The 15,042-nt window shown below is 48.1% G+C and overlaps 1 protein-coding gene across 13 annotated transcripts in view; it reads right to left on the bottom strand.

Annotated features, from left to right (window-relative positions):
- Positions 1 to 15,042, bottom strand: part of TNS3 (tensin 3) — a 331,575-nt gene that overhangs the window by 240,026 nt on the left and 76,507 nt on the right. For all 13 annotated transcript variants that reach the window (XM_073008864.1, XM_073008875.1, XM_073008865.1 and 10 more), the window contains one exon: positions 9,594 to 9,705. Coding sequence is in view for 5 of the 13 variants with exons in the window: in XM_073008859.1 (XP_072864960.1) it covers positions 9,594 to 9,705 (112 nt within the window). In the remaining 8 variants the exon portion in view is untranslated. Of the gene's footprint in view, positions 1 to 9,593; positions 9,706 to 15,042 lie in introns of those variants that run through there.

Below are 15,042 nucleotides of genomic sequence, written 5' to 3'. Positions count from 1 at the left end.
ACAGCCCCGAAAACTCTTGAAGTTTTTATCCCCAGATAATCGGTTTTACTCTTTCTCTCTCATTCTTTCTACATAATATGATTTTATTTTCTCGAAAAATAATCGTTGGGGCCAGGCACAGTGGCCGACACCTGAATTCCCAGCACTTTGGGAGGCGAAGTTGGCAGCCTCATTTGAGGTTACGAGTTGGAAAACAGCCAGGGCAACAGTAAGACCCCCATCTCTACAAGAAAGAAAATAAATAAATAAATAAATAAATAAATAAATAAATAAATAAATCATTGTTATCCCCCTCAAGGGATTCTTATCGTATGGGCATGGTTCACGTGCTCAGACATGAATCTGATCCTCACACAACCCCTCGATGAGTTTCAGTTATTGTCCTCATGTGGCAGACCAGCAAACTGAAGCACAGGGAAGCAGTGGAACTGAGGTCTGAACTCACATCAGCCTGGCTCTGGAGATCAGAGGCTTAACCTCTGAGCCTCTCAGAAATCAATCGAGGTGGCCTTAATCTTCACGAATAGGACACTGAACCAGCTGTGGCACTGACGAATGTTGATGAAGCACTCAGGAGCTGACAGAGTCCTTTTACGTCCCTTGACTCACACGTTCCTCCGAACAGCCTGTGAGCAGGGCCAGCCAGGACTCACTGCCCACTTCACAGTCCGAAGAATCAAGCCCAGAGACAACGAGACCCACTGGGGCCCGGCCTGCTGCTTCGTCTCGGGGCGCCAGCTCCCCTCCCAAACATTACTTACATAATCTATGTAAAGGACACACCTTGTTGTCTCTTTACCTTGCTGTCAATATGCCCCCCATTTAAGATATTCCCCGAACACAAGGCACATGTAGAAAGGAAAATATCTCTGCATCTCCATCAGATATTCAAATGGATCATATTATAGAATATTGGAAAATGAAAGGAAAGAAAGAAGATGGTACCGATCCCTCAAAAACATCCGAAGTCTAACTCAGGAAACCCTCTTAAGTACTTGTCTACTTCAAATACATGTTTGGAAGGACACAAGTCCCCCACCTCACTCAGCGTGTGAGCAGACCCCAGCAGTGGGATCACTCATCACCATGTAAACCAGGAGCACCCTCCCAAGAACCCCAGGTCCCCCACACACATGGCTGTGACTGTCAGGACTTCTTTGTCCCTCACTGGCCCAGCAGCCTGGTGGGAGTTGTCCACCTGTGTGTGGGTGACCAGCAGCTAACACAGTAGGTGCCTGACGCATGCTGGCCACAGTGAGCCGGCTGGAGGGGCAAGGGTGATATGGGAGCCTGCCTGTCCACGCTCACCCTAGGTTAGGGGCCGCCTGGCTGAGTCACGCGGAGGCCAGGTTTCGACCCCATCCTCTGAACAGAGCTCCTCACATTTCTTAACATTTCAGGTCTGCCAGTGTCCCAGGGTTGCTGATACCCGCGCTGGCTCCTTGAAGCACAGCACTGCCCCTTCCCTGGCTTCGATGATGTGGAATCAGAAGTTGCCACGCCCAGGCAGACCTTGAGCACCCAGAGAGCAGCATTACATCCATCTGAATAAACCGACAGAAAACAACCCCACGACTTAACATAAAATTCCAGATCACAGTTACTGCAAAGCAAATACTTGGATTTATGAGCTTGGCTACACTGCTCAGTGAGTTTTAAAAATCAAAATCCACCAGCACAATCAACTAACATAACCCAGACATCCCTGGCATGCAGAAACCTCAAATCCTGACAACCCAGACCATTGAGAAACATCTGGGAGGGGTCCAGGCCGTCTTCCCAGCCACAGAGTTAGAAAACAGGAAGGATTTCAGTCAAAATCCACGAGTAAAGTCCATGTGGAGGCGGCTGAGCAGGGGAGCAGAATTTAGAGACAGGGAAGTGCTACTTCCCATCGGATAACCACCATTGACCAGAAATTATTCAGATGAAATGTGGCCTGGGTGCCTCCTCCCGCTTTGGAGCTTCTGGAAGGTTACATCATGTTGCCACCTCTCCAGATGGGGAAAGTCTGACGGAAGGGCTAAGCTCAGTGCCCAGGTGGGGGTCAACCCCAGGGTGGGACTGGGCTTGGCCTCAGGGTGAGGGACTCACCACCTCCAATCGTTCTGGAAAGAACTTTGGAAATAATATCTGCAGCCATTTCACATGGATTTGCCACAGAAGAACTGATCAATGAGCCAGGTGTTTATCTGCACAAATTCATCTGGATTGTCATGCAACTTACATTCCCTGTGCACCTACTGGGTTATAGGCCCTTTGCTGAGACTCAGGATATCCAAGAGACAGCAGTGCATCACATCATAGCAGGGCAGTCAGCCCAGGGGAGCAGACAGATTCATAAACAAATGATCAGGACTTGGCAAGTTCCTCCATGATCCTGACAATGTCCACACTCCCTGCCCCACCCACCTTCCCAGAATTGCCTGTCCTTCCTCTGTGCTCCCAAGGAGGCTGCAAATATCTCTGATAAAGCACTCCTCACACGGGATCCTGTTGCTGCTCACAACTCCAGCCCACTAGACTCCGAGCCCTTCGAAGCCTTCGTCACCGTGGGCATCGCAATGCACCAGCCACCGCACCTGCTCAGTAAAAGTGTGCTGGTGAGGGTTCACCCTGCAAGACAAGACAGCACTCCACTTTGGGACAGAGGTGTCTGTTCTGTGCACGGGCACCTGGTGAACAACACAGAGCCAGTCCCTCATGCCTCCTGGGCTCCAGCTGAGGGCAGAGAATCACTGCCCTAGTGAACATCCGGATGGCTAGCTAGTCACTGGCCTTGGATAGTACCAGAGGGAAAAGGGCAGATGCTAGGGGACACAGTGACAGGGCAGGGAGGCACCTTCCTGAGGACCTGGTGCTTGAGCTGAAACCTAAAGGATGAGGGGCAGCAGACAGAGCAGTGCCGTTCAACAAAAGGTCAAAAATGAGCCCTGTGCAGCCGGCCTTTCAAAGCACCTGGGGGAGTCAGGAGAGACCAAATAAAGCGGGCACAGCCTCAAAAGGGCCACCATGAGGATGCAGGCACAGGTTCTTCCCACTGGATGGTTTACGGTTTCCCAGAGCTGTTCTCTGAGTACAAACAGGAAAGGAGTGGAGAGGCAAACAGAAGAGTGGATCTCAAAGGCATCCCAGCCTGGCAGACAAAGGGCCAGATCCAGGGAAGCTGGGTTAGGAAGGAGGAATGGGAGGTTTGCAGGGAGATGGAGACGGGGGCCCAGCCTCCAGGAAGAAGGCCAGCAAGGGCGGAGCAGCAGGTAGGGCTGGGAGCCGGAGCCTGGCCAGGGGTTCTCCCATTCAGTGGATCTGGGTTACAGGTATCAGCAGGGATGGGATGCCTGCCCCCCAAAAGTGGGGACACCATATCCCCCTGCCTCCTCAGAGGCAAGCAGGATCATAGATTTGTTGCTTGGATTAAGTTAGAAAACTAAACCCTCCGTGCATCAGCAGCCTTTGAAGGCCAAGGGCTCTCGACGGGTGACATTCCCTGGTGTGTCTCTCTAACACATTTCAGATCTGCCCGCCTCTGAGTCGTAAGCCTCTGCACTGGTAGTCAGTCCCACCCACACCCCCAGGCCAGCCTCTGTGTAACTTCCCATCCCCCAGTACTCCTGCTCTGATGATGGGGGCTTATCTCAGCGGCCTCAGCTTGCACCATGACACCTCCTGTCCACAGGGCACCTTGGCCTCAACAGACCACGGCACCTCAGGCTTGGGAGCATCCCCGAACACCTCCTGGTCTCTAGCACACATATTAACTTAACTGAAAAAGCTAATGAAAACAATCATGTCTAAAAGACTTCTGAAATATGGAATCCTGTATGTTTTTTAGAAAGAGTTTCTGTTGTTTATTAACATAATTCCTAGAGTTATGTGCACAAAAACATGATGTCTCTGTCAGTTTGGGCTACCATTTAAAAATTACCCCAAACTAGGTGGCTTATAAACAGTTGCTTATTTGTCACAGCTCTAGAGGTTGCAAGTCCAAGGTCAAGGCACCACAGACGCGGTATCTGGGGAGGACCCACTTCCCGGTTCGTACATGGCGCCTCCTTACTGCATCGTCACATAGCCAAAGGGGCGAGGAAGCTTTCTAGGGTCTCTTTCATAAGGGCCCTAATCCCACCCATGAGGTTCCACCTACATAACATAATCACCTCCCCAAGGTGCCACCTCCTAATGCCACCATCCCATGGAGGGTTAGAATGTCAACATAGGAATTCCGGGGAGACACAAACATCCTGACCACAACACAGGGCACACATGGGGCAGTTCCAAAACACTATCCCACAGAAAGACGAAGGCAGACACTTCTCTAACAGAAGTCCTCAGCATCTCAGTGCACACACGCCCAAGGGCACAACACTCACCACGTTCTAAAGCCAACAGCACCAGAAACCAGAGGTGGGCGCGTCCCTTGAGTCAGAATGCCTCCGCCTCCAATGGTGCTGTCTCCTCCCAATGCCTCCACCAAGCGCCTTGACTGGGGGTCCCTCCTCGGGGATGGAGCCTGCAAGTGCTCCCTGAAGGGTGGTGGCCTTCCTTCCTCCAGAAGGGGAAGGTTTCTTTCATCTGGGTCGGCTCCCCATTCCTTCTCCTGATAATGGGCTTCCTGCCATGAACTCAACACGACATGCAGCTTCCCAAGCCTACCACATCCTTAGCTTCTGCCAGTTCTCTCTGCAAAAATCAAATGGCTGCTTGCCACCACTAACCACAAAGAAAGGACCCAGGGAACCATGGGGACAGTCCCTACTGAAGCCCACCAGGCCAGAGGGCTCAAGGCAGAAGAGTTTCACCACACGGGACTGATAAGAGGACAGCAAGGAGGGAGGGAGGAATTCAGACACACACACACAAGAACACACATGCCTGCACTGCATGCACCCAGGCTGGAAAGGTGTGCACAACTCACCACACCACCCCCAGCACTCACAGCCAGCAAGCTCAGGGCAACTCTTTGGGGAGAAGCTGAACCAGCACCTTCTGAAAAGGGGGAACATCCAGGGCGCAGTGCAGTGCAGCGCTACCTGCCAGCACGAAGCAGCTGTCTGTTAGGGAGGCGGTGGTCCTGTCCTGCCTCCCTGGCCTGGCAGACCAGGCTCTTTCACGTACAACCCTCCCTGACTCCCAACTCTGCACCACTGGGTCTGCATTTTCATGCCCATTTTAGGGTTGAGAAAATGGGCTTCGCAAAAGCCTAATGTCCAAAACTGCCCAGGATGTGAGTGGCACACCCAGAACTTGAACCCACATCCTGATCTCTTTCTACTGCCTCTAGACAAGACATCCCATCCCAGCGGAGGGGCCCAGAGCCACAGACAGGGACACAGGGAGAGCAGGTGTCTGTGTGCCCATCACGCCTGCATCCTGGCTGCCCCTGGACAGGAATCAGTCTGAAAAAGGCAATGAGAGCAGCAATGTGGCCCTGTGGTGGAAAGTGAGCTGTGGGGGAGGAGGAGGTGAAGAAGAGAGGGATAAACCAGGCATGAGAAGAGGGGTGAAGTCACCTAACATCATAGCTGTCCATGAGTGACTTTCTTCAAGGAATAAAAAGAAAAAATGTGCCTTTTTTTTCCCTTGTTACCTTCACTGACCAAGAATCTATTTCACCAATGAGAAAAACCAGTGCTACACTGGGTTTCTTGGAGTAGAGGAGCATTAGCCAAACAGGACAGGAGATAACGCTGCACGAGGTGCTGGCAGCCCTATTGCTTGTCCATGTTGAGTACATGCGGGGTCCTCCAGGCCAAGGTGGGCCTCGAATCCTCGGAGGTGACGCTCTAGGTGTCTCGCTGCCTTACACCGAAGCAGAACTCCAGAGAGTTCCAAGAGGAGGTGGGAAAGCATCATACCAACAGAAACCCATAGATGGGTCACAGGGCCACCACACTGGGCCTTGTTCTCACGAGTGTCTGGATGTTGCCAGAAGCCTGTGAAATTTAAACCGTTATCTGGAGAGAGCATGCCTTACTGCATCTTCCTTAACAACCAGATGACACACAGCAAGATAAGCCTGTTGAACATCTTGTCCAGATAGAGTACTATTTATTCTCTTCTCTTTCAAGAACAAAAGCAGCTCCTGTGCGCATGCATGTTTTCTCTGTCTCTATCTCCCTCAAGATAAGATAATGGACGTCATAGAGCAGCTGAACTCTACAAAGTGGTCTGAACAGGAGGGATGCTCTCATGTTCCCTCACTACATGGAATATCTGTGTGTTCAAGCAAATGCATTCACGCAAATGCATGCACGCATGCACACACGTGGAATCACAGGTGTGTGCACTGCATGTCCTCATATGCATGAAGTCAATCATGCATGCATGCACTGCACCCACACACTCACACACACTCAGGCACATACACCCCACTCTGGCAGGCCTCCTCACCCCTCCCTAGTATTTCTGGCAGGCCTCCTCACCCCTCCCTAATATTTCACACACCACAAATTTAAAATGCCACAAAACAGAGTTCATTTGGAACCAGAGGATCAATCTGGGGTCCTTCCCTGACCCTTTTGAGTGTGTGCAACTGTAGGACAGAAGAAGAGACTCAAGTCCCAACCCAGGGAAGGCACCAAGATGATGATCCTCCAAGACAGAGAAAGAAGACAGGCTCCCAGCTGTCCAAGACGCACTTGTGCATTTCACAGCTGGAGACCGTGCTTTCTGCAAGCTCTTCTGTTTCATTGGTTCTATTTACTTTGAAAATAGTCGGCCGGGCACGGTGGCTCAAGCCGGTAATCCCAGCACTTTGGGAGGCCGAGACGGGTGGATCACGAGGTAAGGAGATCGAGACCATCTTGGCTAACACGGTGAAACCCCATCTCTACTAAAAAAAGTACAAAAAACTAGCCGGGCGAGGTGGCGGGCACCTGTAGTCCCAGCTACTCAGGAGGCTGAGGCAGGAGAATGGCGTAAACCTGGGAGGCAGAGCTTGCAGTGAGCTGAGATCCGGCCACTGCACTCCAGCCTGGGCGACAGAGCAAGACTCCGTCTCAAAAAAAAAAAAAAAAAAAAAAAAAGAAAATAGTCAATACTACTTAAATGGCAGGAACAGAATACTGAAGTACTAAAAAGGATGTCTGAGATAACTCCTCAGTAAACTCAGTTCTCGTTTGTACAAAGGAAAAATTACTCCTCAAGTGGTATAACCAACGCAATGCAGCCCAAGCCACTGTGGTAAGTCGTGCAAAAGGCCTCTGTGTCTAAGGAGCTCCCTCACTGGATTACACCTCAAGGATGTGTGATGCAGAGGCTAACCAAACACACATGCGGCATCAGCCATGTGAAGCTACCCACAGTGGGTTCCCTTGAGAGCAATCCCAACACCAGTAACAAAACTAAGTGCCACAACACTGGCTGTGCACTGTCTTCCGCCCTTGCAACAGCCCTTACCCTAAGTCCTAGACCCAGAGTGAGGAGACTTTGCCCCTGTTAGGGGCAGGACCAGGACCCAGCTCTGTCTGACCTCCGCCTTTGCTCCTAAATCAGACCTGTCCCCACACAGCACCTGACAGGCAGAAGTCGGTTCATGGGGAACTTTTGGTTGTGCAACTTTGCCAGAGATGTCATCACAGGGTGAGGAAGCGGAGAACACGCCCACGGTGTCCCTGCTGGTGCCATGCTGCTCATGACAGCTCTCCCAACATCGCCCAGTGGATCCACGGGCACAGGACCAGGGCTCTCGGATCAACACCAGGCCCTGACAGCTCTGATTCCCAGGCTCTCTGGGCTGCTGGTTTCACGGTTCCAATTCAACCACGACTTTCCTTTTCCTTCTTTTCACACTTGGGAGTCAAAGGTAAGAGACCAAAATTTTAAAATATGAGCATTTCTATGAGAATGACATTCGAAGATGGAGAGACTCCTTAGGCTTCTATTTTTGCCGTTCCTGGAAAGGCACAAAGCCCCTACTGGACCCTGTAGGACATGTGGGACACAGAGAGGCCACTATATTTGCCCACAGACATCTTAGAGCAAGTTTGATGGAGGACACTAGTCCGAGAGCACCGGTGCAATTTCTCATCCCCTTACACCTGCAGGCCCCAAACACAAAGGGCCACCACATTTGGCTGACATGGCCCTCCTGAACTGGACAAGTTACACAGGGGAATGGCCAGTGACAGGCCATGGCATTCACAGATGACCAAGATATCACCCAGTGCAGTGCCATTTGCAAATATGGGCTTAAAATACAGTGGTTCACACCTGTAATCCCAGCACTTTGGGAGGCTAAGGCAGGAGAATCACTCGAGGCCAAGAGTTCAAAACCAGCCTGGACAACATAATGAGACTCTGTCTCTAAAAAAGTAAGAAAATTAGCTGGGCATGTGGTGCACGCCTACAGTCCAGCTACTGGAGAGGGTGAGGTGGGAGGATGGCTGGGGCCCAGGAGGTCAAGGCTGCAGTAAGCCCTGATCACATCACTGCATTCCCACCTGGATGACAGAGTGAGACCCTGTCTCAAAAAAAAAAGAAAAGTTTTGAATCACAGGATGTCATATCAGTTGGCTCAGAGTACACTATAGCTCCTATTCTCTGCCTTGGATGCAGATCTAGATGAATTACACAGATGGCTCCCTGGTCTTTGGCTTCTACTTAGACACCAGGGTGGCAGGTACCCACCACTCATCCAACACATTCTTCAGCACTGACTTCTCCAAGGGGCCAAATCATAGGAGGGGCACCCGAGTCTTCTCACGTAGGCTCAGGCCTTTGAACCGTAAAAGAATCCCAAGAGCCCCTTAGAGGCCCCTGGTCACATCCTCAACCATTTTTGACTGCATGCATCTTTCCACCATAGGCAACCTACTCTAAAAAGGTCATCAGGGACCACCCTGCTGGGGGTCTGCAGGGAGGAAGACACTGAGGGGGAGGTCCCAACTGCACAGAAGCCTACAGGCTGAGACTCTGCACATTTTCTAGAGGAAATCTCCAACCCTGCAGATGAAATGACCCCAAAGAGCAGCCCCAGCACTCTCCAAGGGCCTCGTCCTCCTAGAGACTCCCTCTGTGTGGTGTATGCCATTGGTCCCCCCAGCAGTCCCTGCCCCCCACCATTCTCACATTCATTGCAGTCACACGTCTCTTACTAGATTTATTAATGCGCAGTCACAAAAAAGAATTGGCAAGTTCCACTCATTACTTGATGTCTAAATATCAAGTACCAAAGCTGGTGGCTTAGTTTAGTGACAGAATCTGAAAGGGGCCATACCAAAATGAACCCAAATTCTAAAAACAGAAAAATTTCATTTGCAAACTTGAGTAAGAGATCTGAAAGTCAAACTAAATAACCTGAGTTACTGACACTTCAGAGCAGACCCGAGAATAAATTACTAATTTACAAACTGCTGCCTCCTCTCCCATCGGGGAACTCTGCTCTTTCTGTAAAAATGTCCTCATGAGCACATATCTGTGTAAATACGGTTGGCCCCTGCTAAGTAAGGGGATGGGGGGAGGGGGACACATAAGCTAAGAAGGGGAATTCCATGATCTAACTTTCGGAAACTCCGGAAAAAAAAGTTTTCGTTTTGTTTTTTGTTTGTTTTGCTTTGGATTAATCAGCGAGAGAATCATAAACACAGACTTACCTCGGCATGAAATACCTTGACCATCAATAATTTGTTTGCAAACTCCACACACTTTGGATTTTTTAAAGGCCTTGTTCTTAAAAGTGTGCAGACTTGAGGTTAATTCTTCTGGCTGAAAAAGTAAAGGAAGACATTGTCAACGTTTCATCTCATAGTTTGTTTCTTTTTTCTTTTCCTTTTCGGGAGATAATGAATCTAGTGGAATTTGTAAAGAGCAAAAACAGGAACTTCACCAAGCGAACAGAGAACAAGAAACCATCTCGGTGTCTCGGGTCCCAAGACGACCCATGGATACCCTGCTAGCATTCCCAGTTCCAGAGTCCTAGACAGATGTTCACTCTCGCCTAACTCATCCCCACGTGGAGTACCTAGAAACAGTACATCAACCAACATCACCACGTGAAAATGTACTCCCTTCCAGACTTGAGCCACAGAGCCACCCACTTCTGGGACCAAGTAATCCACACACACTTCTAGACTCTCAACCCTTTTTTCTTTTTCTGGAAAAAGTAATTAGCAAAACAGCACAATTATGTTACGAGGAAGTCAACTGGCTTTCCTGGTTCAGAGGTGTTCCAGAATCACTATGAAGCTGTTGAGCCTCTCTGAGCTCTTCTGCGAAGAAGAGACAGTCCAGCCTGTGACACACATGTGGTTCTTTCTCAAACACAATTACAAGCATTAGCACTTGGGGAAATTAACCACTCAGCTACCTATTCTTGTTTATACAGCCAAGGCTCACCACTATATGATAACCTTATAAGAATTCAATTTGCTTTTAGAGGCAAGCACCAATCATACCTATTTGCTGATATGTGACCGTGTATTCTATCAGAACCTAATATCCATATGGATTCACTGAGGCCATTATTCACCCGCTGGAATAATTAAATTTCTTTGAAAAGACAAAATGGTATTCAGAATGTGGAATGAATGGTACAACTACTTTAGAAAACAGTTTGACAATTTCTTATAAACTTAAACATACACCTATCCTATGACTCAGCAATTCCATTCTTATTTGCACTAAAGAGAAATAAAAGCCTATGTCCACAAGAGAAAGAATGGTCATAACAGCTTTATATAACCCAAATGTCCATCATAAGAACAGATAAAAATAACTATGGTATATCCATACAATGGAATACTGTTCAGGAATACACAAGCACAAACCACTACCAGTGTAACAACATGGATGAACATCAAAAGCATTACCCTGAGAGACGCCAGGTGCAGTACACAGTGATTGACCCAATTTACAGACTGTTCACAAGCAGAGAGTCTACCTTAATAGAAGTAATAATGGTTACCTCGAGGGGTGTGTGTAGTGTCTACAAAGGGCATGAGGAGGCTTTCTGGGTGGAGGAAGTGTTTGAATTCCCACTCTAGGTGATGGTTACACAGGGATACCCGTATTTAAAGTCATTAAGCTGCATGCCTAAGATTTTTACATTTTACTGTCTAAAGACTTGTAAGAAAGTTGAAAATATGTATGTTAATAAAGACGCAATCCTGGAAAAATGCTAGTAATATAGTGTTGACGATATGGTAAAATAATGTTAAGCTATGTGATAGCATTTTTATTTTTTTAAAAAAAATTTCGGCCAGGCACAGTGGCTCAGGCCTGTAATCCCAGCACTTTGGGAGGCCGAGGCAGGCAGATCACGAGGTCAGGAGATCTAGAACATCCTGGCTAACACGGTCAAACTCAGTCTCTACTAAAAATACAAAAAATTAGCCAGGTGTGGTGGTGGGCGCCTGTAGTCCCAGCTACTTGGGAGGTTGAGGCAGGAGAATGGTGTGAACCCAGGAGGCAGAGCTTGTAGTGACCTGAGATCGCACCACTGCACTCCAGCCTGGATGACAGAGTGAGACTCCAGCTCAAAAAAAAAAAAAAAAAAAAAAAAAAAAACTATACGGCTGGGCATGGTGGCTCACACCTGTAATCCCAGCACTTTGGGAGGCTGAGGCGGGTTGATCACCTGAGGTCAGGGGTTCGAGACCAGCCTGGCCAATACAGTGAAACCCCATCTCTACTAAAAATACAAAATTAGCTGGTCATGGTGATACGTGCCTGTAGTCCCAGCTACTCAGGAGGCTGGGGCAGGAGAATCGCTTGAACCCGGGAGGCGGAGGTTGCAGTGAGCCAAGATTGCGCCACTGCACTATAGCCTGGGTGATAGAACGAGACTCCATCTACAAACTTCTTTTGATTTGATGTAGCACCAGGAACTGGATTTACCCTCACTTGCAATAACCAAAAATTGTAGAAAATATATGAAAAGATGTCTTTAAGGCACTACACAGAAAATGGAGAATAGTGATACCTCAAAGACAAGAAAGAACAAAGCAAACTCACAACTGCCCCTAGATTGCTGCCCTGAGTGAGTTTCCAGGACGTGGCTAAGGAAGAGAGACCCCGGGTTGAGCCCAGAGTACTGCCTGGGTTGGGGAGAAGGCACTAAGAGTCCGGGGAGAAGCAGGCAGCAAGAGTTTGCTAGACAGAGTACCACAGAACAGAGAACTGCAAGGAGCTCTGAAGACCCACCTGCCTGCAGAGGGTCCCTTTCAAGTCTTCAGTTGAGTACTGATGAGTCCAAACACACACACGTGTCTGTGTGTGTGCGCGTGTATGTGCACGCTACCTAAGCTGGGGAAAGAACCACCGGACAGGATTAGAAGAAACAGTGTCCAGTGCTCACACAGAGCTGGAAAGAGTGCCTATTTGATAGACCAGGAAACCTCAAAACTCACGGAGGATTTCATAGAAAACAAAGGATCTTGCCCACTAGAGAGGAATAATTAACTATAGACTGGGGGAAATAATTAGCTCTAGACTAAATACTCCTCCTGTCTTACCCACCCTATCAGAAAACCACTATCAAAAAGAATCAAACTCTTCCCAAGTAATTTAACTGCAACCCAGAACAAAGCTCAAGAATACCTGCAGGAATACAAATAATATCCAGCACAAAAATACCTAGCCCCAAGGTAAAGTTCTCAGTGTCTACTATCTAGTCTAAAATTATCAGGCACTCAGAGACAGGAAAACATGGCTGATAACAAGAAGAAAAAAAAAAAAAATCAATCCACTGAAACTGCCCCAGAACTGACAGAGATGTTGGAATTAGCAGGCAAGGATGTTAAAAGGGCTCTTATAACTATTCTGTATGCTAGGAAGTTAAGTAGAGACCTGAAAAACATAAAAAGATCCAAATCAAAGAACATGTAAGAATATGAGATGCAAGATACACTAGATGAGATTACTGGCAGATTAGATCCTGCAGAAGCACAGGTGAATGAACTTGAAGACATCACAGTACAAACCTCCCAACATAAACACACAGAGATGAGACAACCTAAATAAATAAACAAGCATCAGTAAGCTGTGGGAGAACTTTGAACAACATAACATACGTGTAACGGACACTTTGACGGAGAAGGGCAGGAAAGCGGGGATATTTGAAAAAACAATGGCTGAAACGTTTTCAAACCAGGAGGAAAATTATAAACCCACAGATCCAAGGAACTCAAGAAATTTCTTGGCCAAGCCCGGTAGCTCACACCTGTAATCCGAGCACTTTGGGAGGCAGAGGCAGCTGGATCACCTGAGGTCAGGGGTTCCAGACCAGCCTGACCAACACAGTCTACTAAAAATACAAAAAATCAGCCAGGCATGGTGTCTACTAAAAATACAAAAAGTTAGCCAGGCATAGTGGTGGCACCTGTAATCCCAGCTACTCGGGAGGCTAAGGCAGGAGAATCACTTGAACCCAGGAGGTGGAGGTTGCAGTGAGCCGAGATCGCACCATTGCACTCCAGCCTGGGCAACAAGAGCGAAACTCTATCTCAAAAAAAAAAAAAAATATATATATATATATGTGTGTGTCTATATATATAGATATATATATGTCTATATATAGATATGTGTGTCTATATATATAGATATATATATGTGTCTATATATATGTCTAGCACAAGAAATGTGACAGGAACTACCCCAAGGCATAAGGCATACAATAATCAAATTGCTTAAACCCAGTAACAAAGAGAAAAACCTTAAAAACAACCACGGGGCCAAAAGACATGTTACATGCAGAGGACCAACCATTAGGATAGAAGATTTCTCATTGTTCTAAAAAATGTAAGTGAGAAGACAGCAGTGTAATAGAAAATACCGAAAGATGGACACAAAGAAGAGAATAGACACCAAGGCCTACTTGAGGGTGGAGGGTGGGAGGAGGGTGAAGACTGAAAAACCACCTCCATTGAGTACTATGCTTATTACCTGGGGGAGGAAATAATCTGTACACCAAACCCCCACACACAGCTTACCCATATAATAAACCCGCACATGCACCCTAAACCTAAAAGTTAAAATAAATAAATAAAATAAAACAAAATACTGAAAGAAAACCTGTCAATCTAGAATTCTGTACCCAACAAAAATAGCTCTTAAAAATAAAAGTGAACCAAAAACTTCTTAAAATATGTAAAAAAAAAAAAAAAAAAAAGATACACAAATAAAGCCAAAAAAAAAAAAAATGCCAGCTGACACATACGACATATTAAAGACAGTGCTTGGGCAAAAAGGACATGGCAGATGGAATTATGGCTTTACACCCACAAATGAAGAGCACCAGAAATGCTAATTACACAGGTAAATGTATGAGTTTTTCTTACTATTTAAAGCTCATCAAAACATAACTGTTTAAACAATCGTGTAATGTGACATATGACATACGTAAAAGTAAATTTTCTGATGAAATGGCACAAAGTTCAGGAAAGAAGAAAAGGAAATATACTACCGATGACAGCGGTTGCTACCATCACGCTGGCCGCAGCAGGGAGGCGTGGCTGGGGCTGCACTCTCATGGTGAGAGAGATGGGAGTTGGCGTGGGAACTCCCTGGGTGCCACTGTGGCAGCCCAAACTGCAGCTGTAGATACAAGCTTCCCTGTGCTCTAGGATGGGGCCAGGAGCAGGCAGAATCTGCACCCCCCAGGGTACAGCTGCAGCTGCCATCCAGGGCTGCAGACCTGGGCCTCCCACTCCACCAAGCAGGCAGGAACCAGGGACAAGCAGGAGCTCCCTGAGTGCAGGCAGCTCTAGCCACCCTCCCAGGCACAGGACCCAGGCATCTCTAAGGCCTGCACCCTTGGGGGCATGGGAAGCCCCCCTCCCATCCCTGCTGGCTCAGGAGTGTCTGTTCCGGCTGCCTGGCTTGTCTCCTCTCCTAGCCCCCCACCTCTGATCTCAGAGCAGGATTGGGGAGGAGTTCCAGGGCCTTGAATGGCAGCAGGAGGCAAAGTCCTGGGCAGAGGGGGTGGGTCCTCAGTAAGGCTCCACCTTCAGGCCAGGGAGGGCCTGTAGGCTGGGGACGGGCTGCAGGTCCCACAGACTGGAATAGGGACTCATGGTGCCTCTTGCAGCCCGCCCATGGCCACCC

Source organism: Chlorocebus sabaeus, chromosome 21 (assembly GCF_047675955.1).
Source record: "Chlorocebus sabaeus isolate Y175 chromosome 21, mChlSab1.0.hap1, whole genome shotgun sequence".
Lineage (NCBI taxonomy): Eukaryota > Metazoa > Chordata > Mammalia > Primates > Cercopithecidae > Chlorocebus > Chlorocebus sabaeus.
The sequence above is the reverse complement of the archived record's forward strand: the minus strand, read 5'-3'. Positions and strand labels throughout refer to the sequence as shown.